We start from the raw sequence: 24,676 nt of genomic DNA, 5'->3' as shown, positions 1-24,676 counted from the left end.
GATGGACCTAAATGAGAAATTATTGAATACTCCCAATGTCATTCCAGTGAACAAAACCAACTTCTAATGCCTTGTCGGTAAGCTCATTTATCTCGCCTATACTCGTTTAGACATTTGTCACGTCGTGGGTATCGTCAGCCAGTTCATGCATGATCCCTACGAGCACCATCGCACCACGATATGGGACTCTCCACTACATAAAAGACACACCAGACTCAGATTTGTTGTTCTCTCGTCGCAACTTCAACTTTATTGTGGTTTATACGGACCTTCATTGAGTCGGGTTCATCCATGACAGGCGATCTACCTTAGGTTATTGCTCATTCGTTTGGAGGAATTTTGTCACTTGGAAAAGTAAAAAAACAATCTGTAGTTCCCTGTAGTAGTTTTGAAACTGGGTTTCGATCTATGATTTTGGGGGTGTATGAAGCCCTCTGGTTGCACATTATGCTCACTAAGTTATGTATGTCGGTCACTGCTCCTTTGCAGCTGTTTTGTGATAATAAAACCGTCATTAGCATTTTTCCCAATCAGGTCCAACTTGATCATACCAAATAAGTGGAGATTAACCTTAACTTTATCAAGGACAAACTTGATTTCATGGAGATTTGTGTTTCGTTTGTTCCATCTACTGGACAACTGATTGATATTCTTACAAAGAATTTTCCTCGCCCGATTGACATGTATGCTTCAACTCGAGTGGGAGTGTTAGAAGGATTGTATTTGTTGCCCTTTTTATTTTATGTTTTCGTATTTATTGCCCTTTTTATATTAGAAGGATTGGATTTATCAAGGTAGTGAAAACCAAATCGAACATCAAACCGGAAGAAAGAGAGGTTCAAGGCTCATATGTTCAACTGGGGTTGAATCAGATGACATAATAATCATAAAAAAAATTTAAATATAATCAAAATATTGCAATAAAATGCAAAATTATAAAATTTAAAAAATTGATTAACTATAGAATAAAAATTAAAAAATTTTTTTTGCTTACATTGAATTATGAAATTATATTTCTAATGAATGATAATCCAAAATCTATATTTTAAATTACACATTAAGTAGTCCACCAAAATCACAATAGAATGAATTATTTTATCACTTAAATTTTAATAAAAAATGCATAATATTTCACAAGTTATTGCTTTAATTTAAAACCTAAAAGGAAATTCTTACGTGGTTTCCTAAGAAATGGACAAGAACATCAGTTAAATTTTAATAAAAATATTAATTTGTCACAAAAGCCAAAACAACTATCATGTCATTTAATATTTGAAAGCTTGTTAGAAAGCTTGTCTAGTGAAAAAAGGCAAGTCGTAATTTTTTATTTGTTTCGTACAGGAAACATGCCGAACTTGAGATAACAGGTAATTTAATAAATATTGTGGAAATTTGATAATACCCTCTGACTGTGGGAGGAAAGTCAAAGCGGCTCCACTAGTTGGGATAATCAAAGTAGTTACATGTTAGAAATTATTTCTCCCGATTCTCGGAAACAGGAATTGGTTTGCTAATTCACCGGTCAAATAGGTGGTTTGAGGCGATCTGGAACGGTTTGATGTTGAAGCAGTTTAATTAGATTGTCGAACCGGACCACTAACCGGTTCACGGTCGAACCGGTTGAACTGGTCGGTCTAGTTCTGTTTTGAAAACATTGGGATTTATTGTCCTTCCAATTTTATGTTTTCCCATTTACCGCCCTTCCTGTTTTATGTTTTCCTTTTATCTCCAAGTAATTATATGGAATTATGTCTTTTTATTTCCTGTTATTTTAATTTTCATGTTTTTCTTATTTGAAGATTCTTGTAAGGTGTATTTATATCCTCTTTTCATATCAATAAAGCAATCCGCTAAATTTTCAATTCCTACATTCTCCAATCAACATTGAATATTTTTTAGCTTTTAAATAATAACAAAAACTATTTTGACTCTTTGGAGTAGGGCGTAGACTGACTAGCAGTTGATTGTTCTTCAGCTTTTATTTTCTCGCCTGAACATATGATTGTCACCTTTTTTTAGAACTCTAATTGGGATGTACTGAGTGGGAACCATGGATTTATACAAGTTTTTTTTTTGTACTATTCATCAGTGTAGGATAAACGATTGCCTATATAAACAATTTAATTAGGCTTCCGAGTTAATTTATCATAATAATCTAACACATAACTTACAGTTAAAATCTAATATTTTGCATACAATTTATATTCTTATTCATCGAAATTGCTAAATTTTTTTTTTCTGAGTATTTTATTACTCTTAGCTCAGTGTCCTAGATGCTCTCTCTCCAAAGTACTCTGCACCTTCGCTCATCGATTTTGGATTAGTATTGTAATGTTATCGCATATCCAGTTATAATGGACTAGGCTAGAGCAATGTTTTTCAAAGCGGGGGTCTTATAGTACACTATATCCTTCTTAAACAAATCATAGTTAAGGATGATTATATTATATGATAGCATAAACCTAAACTTTATACATTATCCTTGTCGGTGCCCTGTATGTGTGATTTATCCAGGTCTGTATTTTTGAAGTTATTGTCTCCGCTAAATTAAATATATATCAGCCATTGCTTCTGCTTGTAAACATTCTTGATTTCTTTCTAATATGAAATTTCTCCGAACGTCAACAGCTGATCAGAGCAAATTCAACAACTCTCCGTGTCTTCTTGCCTCAAATTTTGAACACAATAAAGTATTTCTTATTTTTTAATCGATTTTTCTTAGCAGTAGTTGAATTGGGGCCCCAAAGAAATATTAATTCCAGATATTTAAAGAACTAATTGGAGGGGAGATCTCAGTCTTTATTATGAGCTTATAAGCTTAAAATTGTTTAGTCACTTTGTCCTTATCACTGTTACTTTCAATGTGGCTCATATAATTAATGTTTCTACAAGTATGATTAGAATGGAAATTTGTATGTATAATAAAATAATTCAAATTAGTTAAATTTTATGTATTATAATGAAGGCTAAAATAAATGATTCAATGAATCATGTTTGAATATTATTTGAATAATGCTCGAACCTTGTTCTAACCTTGTTTGAATTTTGTTTGAATCTTCTTTGACCTCTGCTAAAAACTTGTTAAAACCTGTTAGAACTTTGTTTAAATTGTACTCATAATTTGTTCAAGTGACTTGGTAGTTTGAACAAGATTCGAATGTGTTTTTAGCAGACAATATGATGTCTATTATTATTGGGTTTAGAGTTTAGAATGCGAAGGATATATTTAAACTTACATAAACAAAATTATAAAATTGCAAAATTTGAACATTTGATTGAAAAGTCAAGATCACCACTATAAACTCCTACAACAAACCGATCATACAAGCTTTGAGATTGCCAGAGATGAAGAAGGTGCTGGGAAGAGGAATGATTGAGCAACGGTGCTAACCCCAATTTCTATATGGAAGTAATTTGGTCCAAAATAAACTTTTGAGGTATTTTCATGGAAGTAATTTGGTCCAAAATAAACTTTTGAGGTATTTTCTCCAAATAATAAAATAGCAGGCATATTTGCAATGACGAGGCATTTAAAACCAAATTTTCTAGTAAATTCTCTTAGGTATTTTCATATGAGTCATCCTTTTGCTAAAGAATCACCTCGTAAGTGCTTTCAAGATTTATTTCATTGTTTAGCTTGCAGGTGCCGTCGGCTCTATTGAAGCAATTTCCAGAGCTTCCAAGGAATTTATTTTGGAAAGTACAGACCTTTCAGTGGATAAAGCTGAAAGGATTTTTAGATTTTTTAGAGATCCAGGCTACTATCTCTGTCCAAAAATCAATTAATTGCGAAGGTATGTTCTTCATACATGTGCAGATGCAATTAATGCCATTTGGAAGCAATACTACATTCTGTACTTGATTTTTTCAAGTTCTACTGATATATGCGCAAGGAAAATATATGGATTGATTGCAAGATTTATTCTATATGTTGATGTTCTGCAGTTTACCAGTGACGATGTCTAGTGTAATATGACGATGTCGAGTGCAATATTCCATTTGTATGTTTGCTTCATGATTCTCAATGTTTTTCATGCATCTTTAGAGAGATCGAAAGGCTAAAAATTTGTTGTTATATTGGCTGCAACAGAGCAAAACTCCCCTCCAGCAACCCCTCTTGGTGAAGAATGGCTCCATCGTTAAAACAGTGCAGGGGCATACGGGTGGCCTTGTGTGCATGCAACTTTTAACCACTAGAGATTATTAAGAGTTGGGGTGAAATTACGTGTAAAATCAACTTACGGCATCTACATACGTACCATTCAATTCCTGTGTATTTACATATCCAACACCTAAATTTTGCATTTCATATTTATGCTAAAATTTTGTCACATGAAAATACCACCATTTCACCTTTTAAAAAGTGGAATACATCTTTTTTGGCATGTGTAAGATGATATGTATGTAAAAATTGAAGTATATGTTCTAGATATGTAAATATGTAAGAATTAAGTGGTATGCATGTAAATCTTAAAAAAAAAACAAAATTTGAGTAAGAAACGTTAACTTCATATAGAGCTCTGATATCAACAAATTTATAGTCAAATAGACAAGCTCGAGGAGATAGACCCAATGACGCCAAAATTGACCCAATTCAAGTTAAATCAAACTCAAATCGAGTCGTTAAATCATTTTTAAAAACTTTTGGTGCACAAAAGGTCAAATAAATTCTTATTCTAACAAATTCTTAATCTAACGGCTTGTGGTCACATTTCAACAAGATGAGCATTAAAAGTTTTAGAAATTAAATCTGACATTTTAATGCATTTAAGTGTACACAAAATGTCATTCAATCGTGGGAATATCTTTAGGCCGTTCATTAGAGTGGTCTATAAAACTTCCTTTTTAGCAAGAGAGGCACTCCCAAACTCTATAAATAGAGTGGTACCTCCTTCATGATCTAAACCTTGAGTCAAGGGAAGGTCTAACCTCGGAGGAGGATCAAGAGGAGCTGAATTCTAGCTCTGTTTCTGCACTGATGATCAGGTGAACTTTTCTAGTTATTATAGTTGTTGACCCCTGTTAATCATTGCTCGTCTGTCATTGTCGACTGTCATTTGCCACCCCTTTTTCATTGCAACGAACTTCTGTGTAGAGTTAAGATGTACATTGTGGAGTAACGATCAACATTGTGGAGCAATGAAACATCCTACTGAGTAACATATTGTTCTAAGCATGGTGCAGCACAAGTTTCAAGGGTGGTGTATCAAGACTACGACAATTACTCCCAACTGCAATCACTCTGGACTGTTGCACAATGATTCCTTTATCATGTGAACATCATGCCTTGACGATCTGTAACCCTATCCTGCCTGTGAGATAAGTGTCTGAATGTAATCACCAATTCACAGTGGATCATTTTAGCTAAGCTAGACCACATGGTCTTTTTCCCTTTTTAGTTTTTTACGTAAAAAACTTCTGATGTCTCTACTTGCTGCTTTTATTATCGGAGTGTTTGTTGGATTTCATAAAACACTAAGACACCAAATAGTCACATATAGTCGTGAATCTTTTGACACACATTAGTTTAGTGTTGTCTGTTAGACGAACAATCCTGTAACCAAAGAACTCATGAAACTTATTGAATAACCACGGGACACAACACTCGCAACAACAGTGCATCATACTCCAACACCCATCGTTCAAGGAGACATTCACGGAGCCATGGATGTCAAGCATCCGCCTCGTTTCACCTTAGAAGGCCTTATCCTACCGGTGAAGACTTCTTAAGTCCCTCTCTGGAGGATCAAGTGCTTAGAATGGATGAATATTAGCATGAAATCTATCCACTTCTATGTGAGGCCCAACATTTGATGCATGCATAGCCAGATGAAACATACTTGCCACCAGTTAGTCGCTAACTGGAAATTCCCCTCTCCAAGTGATGGAACCCTTTCTTTGTCAGGTCAGGACACTTACCTCCTCAACACAACGAGTTCCACTCTCTCTTCCAGTAGTCTTGTCATGCACCGACGGTCACGAGAAACTTGGTCTCACAACATGTTGTCGCTCCTGATAGAGTAATTCATAACGAGCTACGACATCTAATTCGAGAAGAGTTATCACCAGGGGATACATATCACTTTTCCACATGTCATAACTTTCATGAGTCTTCGTCCTTGGTCGAGATGGTCCTCCAAATTTTTATCCTGGTGGCTTTCAAACTCTTTAACATTGATTCCTATGAAGAGGTAATCGACCCTTATGAACACATTGACTACTATCGAACTATCATGCACATGAAGCGTGCATTTGATGTGCTTTTTTGATAGGTGCTTTCTACCACTCTCAAGGTTCAAGCTCGCATTCGGTTCTAATCTCCTGAGAGGTAATATTAATACCTTCAATGTGCTTGCCAATATATTCTTGTAGCAGTTCAGAGCAAGTAAGGATCATCAATAATCGTCGTATCCCTCGGGAATTTTTCGAAATGAGTGAAAGTCGCTCTAGGCCTTACTTTCGCAGATTGTTCACTGAAGCTTGCCAGACTCCATTGGTGGATTCAGAATTTCATAGAGGATTCATCTTCGAAGGGCTTTGCCCAGTACCCTTTTACTCAATTTTTGATGCTAGAGATCGTCCGCTCTTACACTAACTTTGTTCATCGCATCGAATCTATAATCACTGGAACGATTTGGGAGCAAGCATAAAAATAACATAGGGGATACTAATCATACCCCTTAATGAAGTATTATGAACAACAATAGAAATCATGATCTCCGTACTGGCTTGCAAACCTGTGATATGAGCCTTGATGAGAGAAGGAATATACATCGCTCAACACATTACATGTCAACATTTTGATGGCCATAAGGGATTAAGTGACCGTCAAGTTTTCTCACCCTGTGAAACCCAACTCGGGGAATCATGTGCAATATTATTACTTCCAATGGAGTCGTGGTTATGCCACCATAGCATGTAACTCACTCAAGAAAGAAATTGAGAGATTGATTTGATAAGGGCATTTAGGTCGATTTGTGTAAGATAAGCTCACCCGCACGGACAACTCTTCTATTGAGGAGCATCAAATGCAGAAGCAATAATATGAGAATCACTAAATCATTGACGATATTCAAAAAATATTTGGGAGGCCGATTTTTGTCTGACCAAGTCTCTATCACCACACCTGAAGAACTAGTGGAAAGAAACCATGCTTCAAGCTCATCGTTTTCAATGATTTCTTTTCTAGAGGGAGGCCAACTCTCCCACCAAGGCCATCTCATCATCAACACAGGAATTGATGAACTTTGCTACAATGTGAAGAGGATTTTGATTGACAACGAACCTCTTGTTCTTCTCGACCTTACTTAGTCTGCTGTGCATTAGGGAGAAACCTCAACCTATATCTGGGAAACTTTATCAGTTTGATAATAGACTGGTAAGAGTCGAAGGAACGATCAATCCTCTTGTCATAATAGGAGAATTTACCCGATAGACTCACTCAATCTAGTTTATCATTGTCAAGTCGGAATCAACATACAACACCATCTTCAAGGACCTTCTTGCATAACTTCTGCATTATTATTTCTGTGTCACACCTCAAGCTGAAGTACTTAACCCCAACAGGGATTAGTGTTGTGCGTGGAAATCAATAGATATCACTATCGTGCTACCATGGCCAAGCTCAATTGTGCTCATTAGTGATGCTTAGAATCAAAAACTTTGATATCTGGGATAAACATATCCCATCGAGCTTCTCTCATATAAAACTTGATTCACATTCCACTCTTGGGTGATCATCCCTCACGAATGGTGCAGCTCAGTTCCCTACTCTTCGATGAGCAAAGGTTGTAATACATAGATCTTCTCCTATGGAGCTAGGACGTCTTCGCTTGGACCCATGCCGACATGCTTAGAGTGGACTTAGAGATAATTATGTACTGCTTAAAGGTGGATCCGACGTTCAAGACAATCATCTCGAAGAAGTGAAACATTGCTTTAAACTGCATGCAGGCAATAAAACAATAAGTTAGTAAGTTCTTGGAAGAAAGGTTAATATGGGAGGTGCATTACCTTGTGCTACTGGCAAATGTTGTCATTGTTACAAAGGTTAGCGGAGCTTGAAGGATGTGTGTTTTTTTGCATCGACCTCAATAAGGCATGCCCGAAGGATAATTTTCCCCTCCTGTAGATAGATCAAGTTGTTAACACAATATCAGAATATCAGATGTTTAGCTTCTTGGATGCATACTTGGAAAGATGAATCCAAGGGCAGAGGAGGCCACCTCCTTTCAAAAGGATAAACGCTTTTACTACTACAAAGTCATGCTATTTGAATTGAAGAATATTAGTACAACTTACCTTGCCTCATGCACCAAGTCTTCAAAGATCTCAAGTATATAATGGAACCGTATGTCGACGGCATCTGGGAAAAATCCTGTAGGCTCCCCAACACATCTTTCATCCAAATGAATGCTTCCATTTTCTTTGCCACTACAACATGCACCTTAACCTAATCAAATGCGCCTTTGGATTCACATCGGGAAATTTTGTGGGTTCATAATCACTTATCCTACGAAATTTAAAATCAAATAAGATAAATCAAAATAATTTTTTTTTTACATATTTAAATAAATAAATGAGATTAAATAAAAATATTTTCGAATAAATTATAAACTAAAAAAAGATATTTTTGATTCCAATCATTCAAAATGTGCACCTTAAATTGTACCAAGCGCTTCTTCATTACATTAAAATCATCTATCATTGATTCTACATCAAAACATATTACAATACCTTTTCAATATTGGTTATCAATAAACTCACAAAAAAAAAAAATTTCATTTTATTTTGTAACTTTGTTATAACAATTTTTATAGCTGAAAATGCATGTTCAGCTATCTAAACTGGGATTGTCAATGTCACTCTAATCAAAATATCAAGAAGAGGAAATATATAATTGATTTTTTTTTGTCTTAGTAATATTTCACATAAGTAAAAAACTATTGAGATTATAAAAATTTTAATTTTCTGCAACATGTTTAGATGATTGATTTTTAAAATCATTATTGTAACCAATTTTTCATATCAAGATAATTTTTCACAGCTTGTTCTTGTGCAGAACTTTGTTCTTTGTATATTCATGAGCATTTATCATCATTGTTTACGTTTCTTTAAGAGCTTTAACGTCAATGTGTGAAAAAAAAAGGCGGAAGACGATGCACGTGATTTATTTTCGAATAAAATTCTAGCCAATTTGGAAATATATTATATTATGATGGGAGAAAACGATGATCATATCTATCAACATTATATGGAGTATTTGGAGGTGTTGGTTAATATGGTACTAAAATCTAATATGTTCTTCTAACTTTATTTTTTTGATGGGGGCATACAACATTATATGGAGTATTTGGAGGTGTTGGTTAATAAGGTACTAAAATCTAATATGTTCTTCTTCTAACTTTATTTCTTTGATGGGGGCATAATCCTAAATAAAGTTTTGATTATCATGAACATACTTTAAAGTGATATGAATTGTATTTATTTCAAATTAGAGGAATTTTTCTTGGACAATGATTAAATATTGAAGGTTCGTGGTCAATTGAAAGTTCTCTAGCTAAAAAATATGTTAGATTATAACACTAATATATAGTTTTTAACATTTTCTTGTGTATTTTTTCTTAAAAAAAAATTATGTTTTTGTTCATCCTAAAAAGAACCTAATCATAAGTAAATAAAATTTATAAAGATCTAGTTTAAAAAATAAATCATACTTTCATTTGAAAATAAGGCTAAATATAAATGAAGCATAACACAAAATTTTTTGAGATTTTATAAGAGATATGTGCTTTATTTTGGGATGGAAGCGATTATAGGTATATCTTAAATATGTATTATGCCTCTGCAAGATAGTTTAGATAAAACAAAGAACAAGAAGAAAAAAAGCATGTTATCTATTAAAAAAATAAAATATCATAAAAAGATTGAGTTATCTTTCTTGAAGGTCAAGTTGAATAAGAAGAATATATTATCAAATTATTATTGGTGTGGAAATTAATTAAGCATTATCAAGAGGCTTTGGCCTGATATTTAATACTAATAATGTTGCTTTTATTTTTCCAAGCATATTTCTGAACTGAATTATGGATTTTACCAATTATGTTAAAGGTAAATTTTGTATGGTTTATTTGGGCTCTATGATGGATAAGGGAAGAATGAAACATCTTTTCAGTGGTTTGGTTGATAAAGTTAAAACAATTGATTTTAACTTGGGAAAACATTTTTCTTTCTTTTGGGGTACCAATTTTTTTTTTTTGAAAAGTATTCTCAATTCTATTCTTCTTTATACTATGCAAATTATGAAGGTGCCTGATTGCATTCATAAAAGGCTAGAAGTTTTGATTGAAAAGTTTTCGTGGGATGGTAAAGATCATCATAAGATTCATTGAAAAAGTTGGAATAGACTTTGTAAACCTATTGATAAAGGTGGTTTGGGTTTCAGAAGTTTTCATGATGCTATGAAGGTTAATTTTATGAAACTTTGCTATAGATTTTGAATGTGAAATTCTATGTGGGTTTCTTTGTTGAAGGCTAAATATTGTAATATGGTTCATTCTCTTGTTGTTACTGCTTCTAAGTATGATTCTATTACTTGGAGAGAGATGTTGAAAGTTCTTAGAAACACATGATATTATTTGTTGGGATTTTGGTGGAGTTAATTATTCGTTTTGGTATGAGGACTGGTTGGGTAATGGTGCTTCAGCTAATTTTATGATGGGCCTCATGAAGTGAATATTAAAGGGACCGATTTTTGGAATGGTGAGCAATGGAACATGTAAAGTTTTCTTGGTTTTGCGCATCATTCTGATGCTTAGTTTATTGGGAACATTTTCATTTTTAAAGTGAAAGGGTTGTTCCTAGAGTTAAACGGAAAGTGGGGAGCCTTTATTGAAAAATCTTTTGCCACTTCTTTTCAAGTTTTCTAGGGTTATGATTTGAGGTGGGCTTGGAACCATTGAGTCAAGCCTTCTCAATCCTTTTTTTTTTTGGAGAATGTTTCATCACATTCTTCCAGTTGATGATATTTTGAATATAAATGGATTGAGATTCCCTTCTTACTGTTTGCTTTGCAGGGATGAAGAGGAGTTTACTAATTTTGTATTTGGCCAATGTAAGTTTTCTGTGATGGTTTGGAAACAAGTTTATGTGTTTCTTGGCAGGAAGGAGAATGATTTTGGATATAATACTTATACTAAGGTGTTTGCTGATTAGAAGCGACAAGGTAATGTGTTTTTAGTTACCAGTACTATTATTGTCTTTTGGTTTATAATGAATAATGTGAAACATTCAGATACCATTCCTGGTATCTCTATTACTTTTTTTAATGCTTGTGAATTATCATTATAAATGTTTGCATTTCTTTAAAACAAATGGTTGGTTGAGCAGTAAGATGAGGAATCTTTGGTTGAAATTTAATATTCCTATTCTTGAGGAGAAGTTTGTTGCTTCTAAGTGAATTGTTTGGCGTAATTTGATTGCTCATTTTATTGAAGTTATTGTTGACGGTAGCTAGAAAGCTGGTTTAGCTTGTATTGGTGGTGTTTTTAGGGACTGTTTTGGTTCTTATTTTTGCTGGTTTGCGGTCTCTTCTATTGCTATTTCTCCTTTGTTTGTTGAAGCTAATGCTGTGGTTTTTGGTTTGTTGCTTGCTAAACAACTGGGTTGGTAATAAATTTTTATTGAATTGGATTCTTTATTAATTTTAAATTTTTGCGGAGCTAAGGTGAGTTATCATTGGAGTATTCTTATTTAGATGAAAATATTTTAATTGGCTAAAAGTTTTGATCTATGTTGGTCTCATGTGAATAGGGATGATAATCAGGCTCTCAACTGGGCTGCTTGATTGGGTGCTAAGTGAAGAATGTTGTGGCGTCTAATCTATTGCATGTGGAACTTTGTTTATGATCTTACAAGATGTTTCTTCTTTGGTTGTTTAATGTTTTTGGATTTTTAGGTGGGGTGAGTTGTTTGTTTTTTTTTGGGAGCGATCCTCTCAGTTTTTTTATTTATTGTGTTAGTTGTATGTGGGGTGTAGTGGGGACCTCTTACCTACTTTTGTAATTTTTTTTTTGTTTGTAATAAAATTATTTACGGGGTTAACTAAAAAAAATATTAACAAATTATTGTCTTTTTTTGTTTAGGTGTGGGAGGGGACAAAATTTTGGTGTAGAATATGATAATATAAAGTGTAAAAAAAAAAAAAATTTAAAGGGTGGCCATTGCCCACCTATTCTACACTGCCATGTTAACGTCAACAAGAACATTTTAAATAATATGTGAAAGAAATTATTATTGTTACCTTGGACGGAGTTCCTTCTTTGCTCTTTGTTCCATCTTTTTAGTTAAGTAAGGCATAAATAAAAATAAAAAAAGGGGTGTTAAAAAAATATTCCCGTTATTAGTCCTTGTGATAAATTTTTTCATGCGCTGAATGTTCATATGTTTCTAGTAACATAAAGCCCAGAAACTATAGGATAATACAACCTTGTGAATAATATATAATATAATATATATCACACACACACATCACATGCATAATATATATATTTATATATGTATATATATGTTGAGGAAGCTGTTGATTTGAGGGAGGATGTTAGGGGAGGAGTGGTTGTTCTGGTGGGTGAAACTATTGACTTGGGAGTGAGGAGTTTTATCCTGCCACTATTGTTGAGGAAGCTGTTGTGCTTGAGGAGCCTAGTCCGTCTCTTTTGGGGGACTCTTTGGTTATGGAGGTGCAAGCAGTCTTAAATGAGGATTGGAAAATGCAAAGATCTAGAAAAAAGAAAAATAGGAAACTATGAACGTCTACATCTATTAGAAGGTAAATCTATTAATGATGATGTTTTTTATTAATCTAATAGTAAGCAATGAAATATCTTGACTAGGTACTCTAGAAGGGAAGATGCCACATGCTTAACTTCCTTATTTGGAACTTCAGAGGAATAGTGGATCCTTATGCATTTGAGAGGCTGAAATATCTCACTAGGATCCACAAAGTAGAATGTATTGCTATTATGGAACCTATGGTCTATACTCATCATGAAAAGATCAGAAAGAAGCTCAATAAATTTCAATTTTCTTATAACACTAATAACAAAATATGGTTTTTTTGGAGGAAAACTCTAAATGTGCAGTTTATCACTAATGATCCTCAATTTATTCATATGCATTTGGAGAAGGAAGGAAAACCTCAGTGGCTAGGCCACTTTTTTTTTTTTTTGCTATGACTTCACTTTTTTCTAGATATGAATTATGATAGAATTATCTTTTATGATGGCTTTGCTCAAAGATAGTGGGGGGGGGTGGGGTGGATTTAAATATGATAATGCACTCCTCTGAAAAATTGGGGAAAAGGGTGTTGATTCTCTCTTATGTAGAAATTATGTTATGTTATAAGTGAGTCTGGTATTTTTGATTTGAGGTTCTCTAGTTATAAATTTACTTGGAGAAATGGAAAGCTATTTGAAGACTAGATGGTTGCTTTAGAAATCAGAGTTTTTTAACTTCTTACAATATCTCCAGTACAACACCTCAATAGTGCTGGTTCAGATCATAATCCTTTGCTACTTACCATTGCTCATTTCTTTAAACAATCCTCTTATCATTTTAGGTACTTAAATGTGTGGTATAGAAATCTTGATTTTTGAAAGAGTGGTAAAGGATTGTTGGGTTTGTGGGGAAGTTCGAAATAGCTGGTACATTTTTTGGCAGTTACAGAAGAGAGTGGCTAAAGCTTTAAGATATTGGAATTGGCAAGTCTTTGGGAACGTGCTTCTCAAAGTGGTACAATCTGAGAAGAGAGTGAAGCTGTTGGAAGATGAGAGGAGAGTCAAGCTATTGGAAGATGAGATTGATTAGAGTAGGGTGATTGTTGAAGATTTGAAAATTGGTCATAAAGACCTACTCCAATCTATTAAGTGGGAGGAAGAATTCCTTCATCTTGGGAGATCACTTTTAAGGAAGGAGATAAAAACAACAAATATTTGCAAGATTATATCAAACTGAAAAATAAAATCTAACAATATTTTGAGATTTAATGGGGACATGAAGGAGTGGATCACTAATTAGAATAAGTTGGGTGAAAGTGTTGTTAAATACTTCTCTACTATTTTTAATGCTGAGCAGGTTGGGGGCTCTATAGACCAAGAACTACTTAGCAAAGAAAATGACCTTATCAGCACATTAGATCTCTTTCAAATTCTAGGTGAAGAGGAAATTATGAATGCATTAAAGAACATTGTTAGTAACAAAGTGGCTGGACTTGATGGTTTCACATCTAAATTTTATCTGAAATGTTGGTCTATTATCAAAAGAGAGGTGATTGATGCTATACAATCCTTATTTAAAGGGGAAGATCATATTCTATACTTTTCTACAAACACTATCACATTGGTTCTAGAAAATTGGGAGAAAGTCACTTGGGAGCAATTTTGACCCATAAGCTTAACCTCTATCATCTAAAAAATAATAAGTAAAATTATGGTGGAAAGGCTGCAACCCCACCTCAAGCTCAACATCTCTGAGAATCAATCTACCTTCACTAAAGGGAGAGAAATATCTGATAATGTATTGTTAGCTCCAGAATTAATGGAGGATTTAGATAAAAAATGCATTGGAGGTAACATGGTGATAAAGCTAAATATTAGGAAAGCTTATGCTAGTTTAAGTTGGGAGTTCATTATTAATATTTTGAGAGCTAAAGGCTTCAGACATAATTTCTGTGACATCATTAGAAGATAGTTAACTTGTAATAAATAAAATATTTTGGTGAATGACACTACATATGGTTTCTTCTCAGCTAATAGGGGCATCCAACATGGTGATCCATTATCATCCACTATATATATTTTTGCATTTTTAAATTTTTCAAGGTTAATTAATCAAGTGCAGGAGAGGCATCCTAACTCAAAATTCTCTCATAAAGCCAAAGTTATGATGTCTCATCTAGCATATGCTGATGATACTATCATTTTATCCAACGCTGAGAAAACTAATGTAAAGAAACTTCTTGAGGTTCTTGAGGGCTTTCAAGATCTGGTATAACTTTTATTAGGAGTAAATGTCATTATATTGTGGGAAGAGATGTGAAGGCTGCTATTGTTAAATGGGTTGGGGACTTCACTAGCATTTCTCAAAGTCATCTTCTCCTCAAATACCTTAGGGTAAATCTCTGAACGGGCAGGAAAAAAACAAACTCATATGGTTGCTATACTGGATAAAATTAAAACTAAAATGTTGGACTGGAAAAACTCTTTCCTTTTCTATAGTGGTAGAATCACTCACTTGAGAAGTGTGCTTTCCTCTATATGCTTTGTAGGTCCTCAGATTGAAAAGGAGCACTCAAAAAGCATTGGAGAAATGTTTTAACAGGTTCTTATGGGGTGGAGGTAAAAAAAAAAAAAAAACTAAGTTTTCTGAATGGTTGTGTGCAAACCAACTAATGTAGGGGGTTGGGCTTTAAGGAGCTGCATCACATGACTGAAATCAACTTTTTAAAATTATGGTTTAAGTTCAGAGAAAGGGACACTTTATGGGCTAATTTTATGTATAATTAATATTGCAGACTCATTCACCTCTCTATAGTTACATGGAGATTAGGGGACTCAAAAATTTGGAAGGAAATGCTAAGGGTGAGAATGCAAGCTGAAAATTACATCTATTGGGATATTGGGGAAGAGAGCATATATTTTTGGAAGGACAGGGGGACATTACATGATATAGATGTTGTGGAACATGAAATCACCTAAAATGAAAGCGGTTGATTTTTGGCTTGGTTTGGAATAGAGTAAATCAATGTTGGAAGAAATTGTTAGAGAGATAGTGCATCCTACATCTCTACTTTCCCAATAATGAGAGAGAAAAGAGATACTTAAACTCATGCTTTCTTCTAGCATTTTTATCTCTTAAGTTATCCATCATGATTTGCATATAGAGATACTTAAACTCATGCTTTCTTCTAGCATTTTATCTCTTAAGTTATCCATCATGATTTGCATAAATTTAATTAGACCAATTGGAGAAAATTAATTTGAATGAGGGCTCTTACTCTCTCTAGGTCTTTCTTTTCATGGAGACACCATATTAAACTACTTCCTTATGATAAAATTTTAAAACTTAAAGGGCTAAGGCATGCTTCTGAGTGATTATTTTGTAAAAAGAAGGAAGGGGAAAAATATCTTTATTTTAACTATCCTTTTGCTATGAAAATTTAGAAATAGCTGGGTGTTTTATTTCATACAAACATAACTTTTGTTTTGGATTATTTGCTTGATTGCTGTCTCTCCTAGAATCCTGATGAGAAAACTAAACATTTAATCGAATTCCTTTCTTTTATTCTTATGTGGTATGTATGTATAGCCAATAATTCATTGAAACATTTGAGGGAGGTAAATGATGAAGCTCATGTGTTGACTTGTCGGTTGCCAAATTTATATATATATATATATAATTTAGAAAATAATAGCTTAATTTTTAAAAAATGAGACTGAATCGATCTCATACAGACAATAGTTTAAATAAATGAGTACAACACCACAAGAAATCATTTATCCCGAGGAATAAGCATATTACTTACTATGGAGGCTCGATTAAATAAAATAAAAAAATTAATGACATCTATTTTAGTATGCAAAACCATTTATGTTGATCGACAAATTTTCTCTATCTAATATGAAAGATTAGACAGGGTTTATATTATGATGAGTTGTAAAGTTTCCTATAAGGGCAAACCCCTATAGTTAATTACATCTTAAATGACCAAAGTCACCGATGAAAACTCACGATTTAAATAAAAAAGAATATTGTCTTAAAAAATTTTAAAGTTTAGGACATCTCAAGGTTGGACAAAGAAGTATCAAATAGGGAAAGATCATGTTTTGAACATTTATTATGGGATTCAAAGGGAGAAAATTAGGGGATGCCACAAATTCTGAGGAGAACCTTAGCGACTTCCTAAGCTATCCTATGGTTCGGCTTTATTTTCAAAGAGATTATTAAACGTTTCGCCTTGCCATTTTTATTAATTAGGGCTTATATTTTCATGATGTAATCATACAAATTGCCTGAAAGATAGGAGAATTTATGTCATAACAAAAGACAAACTCGGTGCCTAAAGTGAGTTAGGGCTTAAATTGCACTACATGATTGTGCAAATTCCTAAAGAATACAGTGAGGACTTATAACGTACTAGACGAACTACCTTGAAGTCCCATGGCTTATTATTTAATTCTAAGGAAATGATTGTTGTTGCAGATCTTCTTGATCTCTCACAGTTATTCTTCTGTACATTATCACCATGCTGCCAACGAAGTTATCTTCAAGCTCCTTGTCGAAGTAGTAGTCATAAGGTCTAAGTTTCAAAAGGTTTTACCATGTATGTTTCATTATTTTGGTTTTATTATTGTTTAAACATTATAAGGGAGGGGGATTAAAGTTGATTAGAGCAACACTAGTTAGGATCCCACGATTCCCTTGTCCCAGTACCACCATTTTCTCTTTAATTTACTTAGTCTAAATGAGCTGTTAAGCTCATTTAAATTGGGGCGATCTCATTAGCAACTGTGGAATACCTCATTGGAGGGCCTTCCATAAATTTAAAGGATGTATTTTTTTTTGAAAAAGATGTTGTTTTAATTTTGAAAACATGTTTTTTGTAATTTTCAGTTTTGGTATAGTTTTGCAGGTAAAGTAAATAATTGCAGGTAGGAAAATGCTATAAAGTAAATAAGTAAAATTGAATTGCATAAAATATAAATGCATACCCAAGCCTCTGCTATTGCTGCATGATTAACATTATAAAACATAGTATATTTGCAAAAAGAAATTTAAATAAATTGCACGAAAGTAGACAAGAGCATCAAACACTAAAAACGTTGGAGAAACAAGTAGTAGCAAAATATGCGCAATAAGGTGTGTGCTTCTTGACCTTATAAAACAGTCGTAGTCCCATATAGAAGATTAGAACTAAGTGTAAGACATTGTTGAATGTTGGGCCACAGAGCTGAAGTGTGTGCTTCTTGACCTTGAGTGAGAGCTACTGATCACAATTTCATTTATAGATGTAAAATGCGATGTATGTGATTATATGCTTAATTTCCTTAATAGTGATTCCTACTTTGCAACAAAGCTAAAAACTTGATTCAAAGCAAAAGCTAATTAAATTTTCCACTATGAAGTAAAAAAAAAATAAAATTATAATAATAATTAAATATAAGATACTACGCAAGTATATGTATCATTATCAAGCAATATTGGACATTTTGATTAAACCCCGAATATCGAACTCGAACCCACAGGAAAAATTGACAATATGCACTTTATAAAATAGGAAAAATTAGATATCAAAAATTTACTTAGAAAAATATTCTTTCTTAAACTCAATATGTTATAATAGGAATGAAAGTTTGATTCTTTTTGTAATTTTGGATATATGAAAATAAAGTAAACAACAAAATAAAGTAAATTTGGATATATGAAAATAAAGTAAACAACTAATTAACTTAACTAAATTTTTGCAAGATGAAGGGAATATAAATAAAATATCCTTTTTCTTATCATGAATCAATAATAAGTATAGAACTTCTGTTGTGGAAGTATACTAATTTTATTGTGTCAAATATGAGCAATAATAGTCTTCACCCTTACCGGAGATGCTATAAAGAACATTAGCTAATCTACTTCCTCAGCAAAACCATTCCCTTTCCTAGAAATTAAACAACAATTCATAGGTCTTCGAGGTTCACTCTAGAGTTCCCTATTCTCCCTCCACCTTTCCTTCTTCTCCCTCCACTTGGGGGCTAACATCTCGTATCAAAACCTAAAATTATAAATAAGCCTGTCACTTTTAGCCTGTCACTTTAATGTCCTCTAATTCTACACCCATGAAAGTTTATTTCCCTATTTATTTGCACTCAACCCCATGAACAACATTCTCATCCAAGAAATTAAATGTGATTCTTACCACTTGTTGACCGAGACAATGTCATCTCAGATCTTACATGTTCTCAAAACAAGTATTAACATCTTAATTGTCCAAATTAAGAAGTAATTGAAGTACAAGGTTTCAAATCAACACAGCTTATTCCAACATTTAAAGATTAATACTTCACATAACTTCCATCTAACAATTAATTAATTAACTTAATCACTTATCATTTTAATAAATTACTTATTATTTTAATAAAAAAAATAAAGAAAACTACTTAGAATCCATGGAGAAAACAAAACCAAACTTGAGTTTAAAGGTAAAAATTATGCACACAAACAAAAAGTCTAAATTAAAACCAAATATAGTCACAAAGATAAACACTTATCTCAAATTCTCTCTACCAAATGCCTTGAAGTTCCATTGAATTCTCTTCCTTCACTCACAACACAAACTAAAACTCAAATTAAAAAGAAAAGTGGTCGGGGTGGCGATGGGCGGCGGCAGTTACTTGGATGGATGATGGCTATTGGTTGGGATTGACTGACCTCTTCTTTTGATGATCCAAGTCTATTTTTATAAAAATTGAAAAGGTGCCTTAGTTTTTCTTCAAAATGTGTCTCCTTCTCGTTCTGGCATCACAATTTTCTTTCGGATTCACTTAGCCCAAATGAATTTACTAAACTCAACTTAATGAGTTCCATACTTTCATTTAGACCGTGGGAAATCTCATTAGCAACCGTAGGTTACCTCCTCCGAGGGATTCATGATCATTCAATAAAGATGTTTTAATTTAGTTGTAATTTTTTTGTGATTTTTGTGATTAAATTTTGAGTTATCTTATAATATTGGTCCTAACCTCTAACAGTTAGTAGGTGGGGTCAGTATGAGGGAGCTCAAGATGAGTCCCTATCAGACTGATTGACCTTAGGGTTGGCTTCTTGGTGATGGTTTGAACTTGTCCACTCACTACACTCACTCTCACTGACAATCACTCACAATCCTAAACCCAAAAATTGTTGACTTTGATCCCTTGATTTTTGGGAGACTCAGGTAGATGGTCCCCTAAACCCACTGGCCCTAGGCTAGGGTTTAGCTAAGGAGGACCCAAAATGGGGTTTCACCCAAAATGGGGTTTCTATTGGTCCATGGATTATTAATGGTGGTTGGTACTCCAACTCTACTAAGATGCTTAAGCTAGCCTTTTGCCCCCAAATTCTCCGAACTACCCAAATACCCTTGAGAACCCAAATTTGGCCAAAATCTCCAAATCTAGCCAAAATACCCAAACTTGTTCAAAAATCATTTCAAATACCTTGAAAACACCAATGAAAACACCATACCTTGAAAACACCAAAATTACCCAAAATCCCCAAATTGACCAAATTACCAAAATACCCCTGTTTGGCCCAAAAATCCAAAAAATTCCAAAATTTTCCAAAACCTCCTAAATATTCCCAATTTAATTTTCCTCAACTATCACATGACCCAATTTGGCCAATTTGACCATCTTTGATCAAAACCCCCAAATTGCCCTTTAAAGGCCCAAATTTCCCCAAATTCAACTCAAATGCCCATCAATTTAATCTCAATTTACCCAAATTTCAATTCTAAACTAAAATTTACTCTTGATATGGCAAAACTAGACCAAATCCAACCTTAATCGGCCCATGATTTGAGCCCAATTTTTGGTATGGCTTAAACCCCCAGTTTTGGTCACATGACCTAATCCCACCAAATTGAACCCATATCCTAGTAAATCGACCCCAATTAATGTTACAAAATATTTATAACATTCCTACATATCAAAATCAACCATCAATTATCCTTGGTGAAGCCTCAAATCCATTTGATTTTTGCCTAAATCCAAAATTCCCAAACTTAGCCTCAAATTGGCTAAGTCCCCAAATTTCACCCAATTGATTGCCTTAACCCCCAAATTGGCATCCAATTCATGTTGAAACTCTTCATGGGGTCCCTATTGACCATTTACAAAATCAATTTGGAATTGGCCCAAGAGTTAACCAAAGCTAGACCCAAGCCTAGGCCAACATGACCAAATTAACTAAGATTCAAAATTCCCTCAAATTGACCCTTCAATTGAGCTCAAAACCACTTTCATGCTTCACCAAAGTTGTTTCTTATGATCCTATACACCAAATGAAACATTTATTTGCATCATTTGACATGAATAACCTAGCCCAAACCTAAGATTTGGTCATTTGCACCCACTTGGACCCATGCACTAAATGTGACCTCACCATTCTAAAGTCACGAAATTAACTCCACCACAGCCATTAGTTGAACCTAGTGACCAATCCGAACACCATGAAACCACCTAAATCAAGACATGGACCAAAGGTCCCCCAAATTAAGGGATATTATTTCCAAAAATGCATGTACTTAAGACATCCTTACCAAAATTAGGTATCATTGCACTAAATTGCTGTGACATATTCCCCTGGGTTCCCTGAGCCCCTCCCCCCCTCTCCCTGGCTGGCCGGCTAGCCTAGTGGCTGGAAAATGGTCAAATCAAAAGCCACCCACATGGATCTTCACCCAAATCAAACCTAGAGGCCAGCTCAATGAAATTGAATTGTAGAGCTCCTCTGCAAGCACCACAGTACACCCTCTAATTGGCCATGACAGCCACTCCTATGCCATTTTTATAAAAAGCACCTCCCACGGTCATGACAAGGTGTGCTGAAAATTTCTTAGAGATACCTCCTCAAATTGACCACAAAGCTTCCCTAAGATCTCCTCAGTGCATCCTAACTACTTTCCTTCGCTAATTTCCACTTTCGGAGTTCAATTTTGAGCTCGAAACCTTACCAGAAACCAGGACATAGCTCATTACACCTCCACACTCCACCAAACTCAACGTAACTCTACCCACACCTTCACAACAATGAAAGAAGCCAAAGCCCCATAAAATCCCCCTTCCATAGAGCCTCTACCATGGCTCTAGAACAACACCCAAATATGACCGTGATCTAATTCCTACTTAAGCCTTACACCACAAAAAGAGGCTTAAATCCCTAGCCTCCTAACAAACATGCCAAGACCCTCTGATTGAAGCTTCACTTCTCAGAGCAAAGGTATAAAACTTCTCTCACTCCCAAGCCTATTTTGATTCTACATTTGATTAGGCTTAACTTAATTGCATGATTACCGTATGGATGTGTTTGTCTCACTTAGACGAGTCCATAAGATCAAACTCGAAGTGGCTTGGTTGAGTCTAGGCTGAGATCTTAGGGTTTTAGTGTGGACTGTCACGGGATCATTTTATCGAGGATGATGACGGGGAGCGGTTTGATCAAGCGTGTATCGAATGGATGGAGGAGATCAAGCCGGACAGCACTTCGAAACATAAATTTTGGGCCGAGTCAGTAGCTATGTGGATGGCGGCATCCAACCAGAGCGCGCCACGTGTGCCTTCGAAGCCATGGTAGGTTGAGGTGCCACGCGCGATTCAAATAGATTGTTTAAATAGGTAAATATGGATTTTTCCTATTTATTTAAATACCCCTAACTTTAAAAATTCATAACTTTGTATAGAAAAATCATAAAAATAAAATCAAAATACCTTCTTGATCAATGAATAGAGGAGAGCAATGTGGAAATAATTTTAAGTTAATTTTAAGTCCATGGTAATTTTAAGTCCATGGGATGCATATTTTATTTTTTATTAATTAAACACTGATTTGAATGTTTTGATTCTCCATGCATGTAGACTTATCACCATAGCTTGAATTTTTGGCATGTTGTAGCCTCTATCAAGAGGAATATCCTTTGATTTTTTCAAAGTCAGAGGAGGTTCCTAGACAGAGATCCATATTTTTCAAGTTCATGCACATTATTTACTTAAAATAATCATGGAAATTAGCATGTTGATTGGAAAATTCTAAGAAAATTTTGGAAGGTTTATGAGACCAGGAAACCTTTTGGAAATAATTTCATGGGTCAAGTCATTTAGAATGTACTTAATTTTCATGAAACCTAAATCATTAAGATAATTAATTTTGAAAGATATAAACATTTAAATGACTTGATTTTTGATCTCCACTATTATTTATGATCCAGAGAACCCACCATAAAAATATCAAAATATTTTGAATATATTTGATAACTTAAATTGATTTTTAAAGATAAACATCATTTTTGGCATTTAAATGATTTTTAAAAATCAAAATATAACTAAAAAAATTTATAAAAACTTATTTTTTGAGTTCTCTATAAGTAGATGTATTTTTGAAAAATAAAAGCTACATTTTTAGCCTATTTTCAAATAATTAAATAATTAAAAATTCCTAAAAATCACAAAAATAATAAAACTCATGAAAATGTTTTAAATTACTTTCTAATCACTTAGGAACAATTAGAATATTTTTCCAGATTTTCTAAATAAAGATATTGAATTTTAAAGCTTAAAAATGATTTTTAAAGGCTAAAAATGAGTTTTCATTAAAATAATTCCAATAAATCAAATAAAATTTAGAAAAATATAAAATCTTCTTCTTTGAGTTCTTTGACCTTAGAGAGACTTTCGAAAAATACAAAATTTAATTTTCTCCATTTATTTTTTTAATAAATACCCGAGAAATTAAAATATATCTTAAAATTCAAATAAAATTCTAAAAATTATGAAATTTTGTACAAAGGTTTCTCTAGTCTGAGTTTATCTCCAGTAAAAATCTCAAGGGATTAGGATTTAACTTGGTCAAATTAGGAATTTTTCTTTGAAAAATCCTATTTTTGCATGAAAATAATTATATAAATTAAATCAAATTTTGAAAAATCACATTTTCTCCTTTGATGTCTTAATTGACTCATGAATGGGGTAGGATAAAAATTTCAAAGTCATTTGAAATGAATTTGACAAATTATGAAGTGATAGAGACTTAGGGGCAAATATGTAATTTTGGAAAATTGACCTTAATTAACATTTAGGCTTAATTTAAGGAGGGAAATGGGTAACCTCTGATCTTAATCAATTTATTTGATATTTGAAACACAATGGGTTAATTGGTAGAAATGAATCTCACTTTCTTAATTAAGTTAATAAATTTCTAAATTATTAAAATTTCAAAGTTTATTAAAATAAAATGAATCCAGTATGAACCCAGGACTTAGGGGTATGACTTTTGATGTTAATAATTAATCAATTTAATACCCCTATTTTTATTTTCAAATAAAATTTAAATTATGAATCATGACCACTTAAAGCCTAATCCCTTCAAAATTAATTAAGATATTCACCTAGGTCTTAAGGGCTTAGTAGTGCTTAGTAGTGACTTAGGCTAATGGCTAATTCAAGTTTCATTTGAATAAGGATTAGAAAAGTAAATATCATTGAAAATTAAAAAAAATATTTCAAAAACTACAAGCCCAATTAGGATTAAAATTTGGCTAAGTGTTCCAATAACACTAACTTGCCTCTTTAAGGCTCTTCACCCTCGTAATTCTTAAATTGAATATAAGTGATAATTACCCTATTCTTAAGGATAATTGGGACATCAGTGTTCATTGAACATCAGGGTGTTTTAAAGGATGAATTATTAGGCAACATAATAAGTTTAAAAGAACTCAGGATTTTCCACCAGACAACGAGAGAGTAGCATGAACCTGCTTCTTTCTCTAGATCTGTTGGATACCCCAAAGATCTACTAAACTTAAAACGCTTTGCTTAATAAAATCATCCTTAATTAAACTCCTAAGAACCCATCAAGATATGACCTAGGGTTAGAT

At 33.5% G+C, this 24,676-nt stretch overlaps 1 protein-coding gene across 4 annotated transcripts in view; it reads left to right on the top strand.

The window, feature by feature from the left end:
• Positions 1-4,360, top strand: part of LOC110036931 (protein PARTING DANCERS) — a 49,460-nt gene extending 45,100 nt beyond the window's left edge. For 2 of the 4 annotated variants that reach the window (XR_002295280.1, XR_002295279.1), the window contains exons 8-10: positions 3,637-3,794; positions 3,946-4,001; positions 4,091-4,360. Coding sequence is in view for 2 of the 4 variants with exons in the window: in XM_020741492.1 (XP_020597151.1) it covers positions 3,637-3,786 (150 nt within the window). In the remaining 2 variants the exon portion in view is untranslated. Of the gene's footprint in view, positions 1-3,636; positions 3,917-3,945; positions 4,002-4,090 lie in introns of those variants that run through there. The other 2 variants (XM_020741492.1, XM_020741491.1) reach the window with 2 other exon arrangements.
• The last annotated feature ends 20,316 nt before the right edge of the window (positions 4,361-24,676 follow it).

This window comes from Phalaenopsis equestris, unplaced genomic scaffold (genome assembly GCF_001263595.1).
Source record: "Phalaenopsis equestris unplaced genomic scaffold, ASM126359v1 Scaffold212756, whole genome shotgun sequence".
Taxonomy (NCBI): Eukaryota; Viridiplantae; Streptophyta; class Magnoliopsida; order Asparagales; family Orchidaceae; genus Phalaenopsis; species Phalaenopsis equestris.
This window is presented reverse-complemented; position numbering and strand designations above follow the sequence as displayed.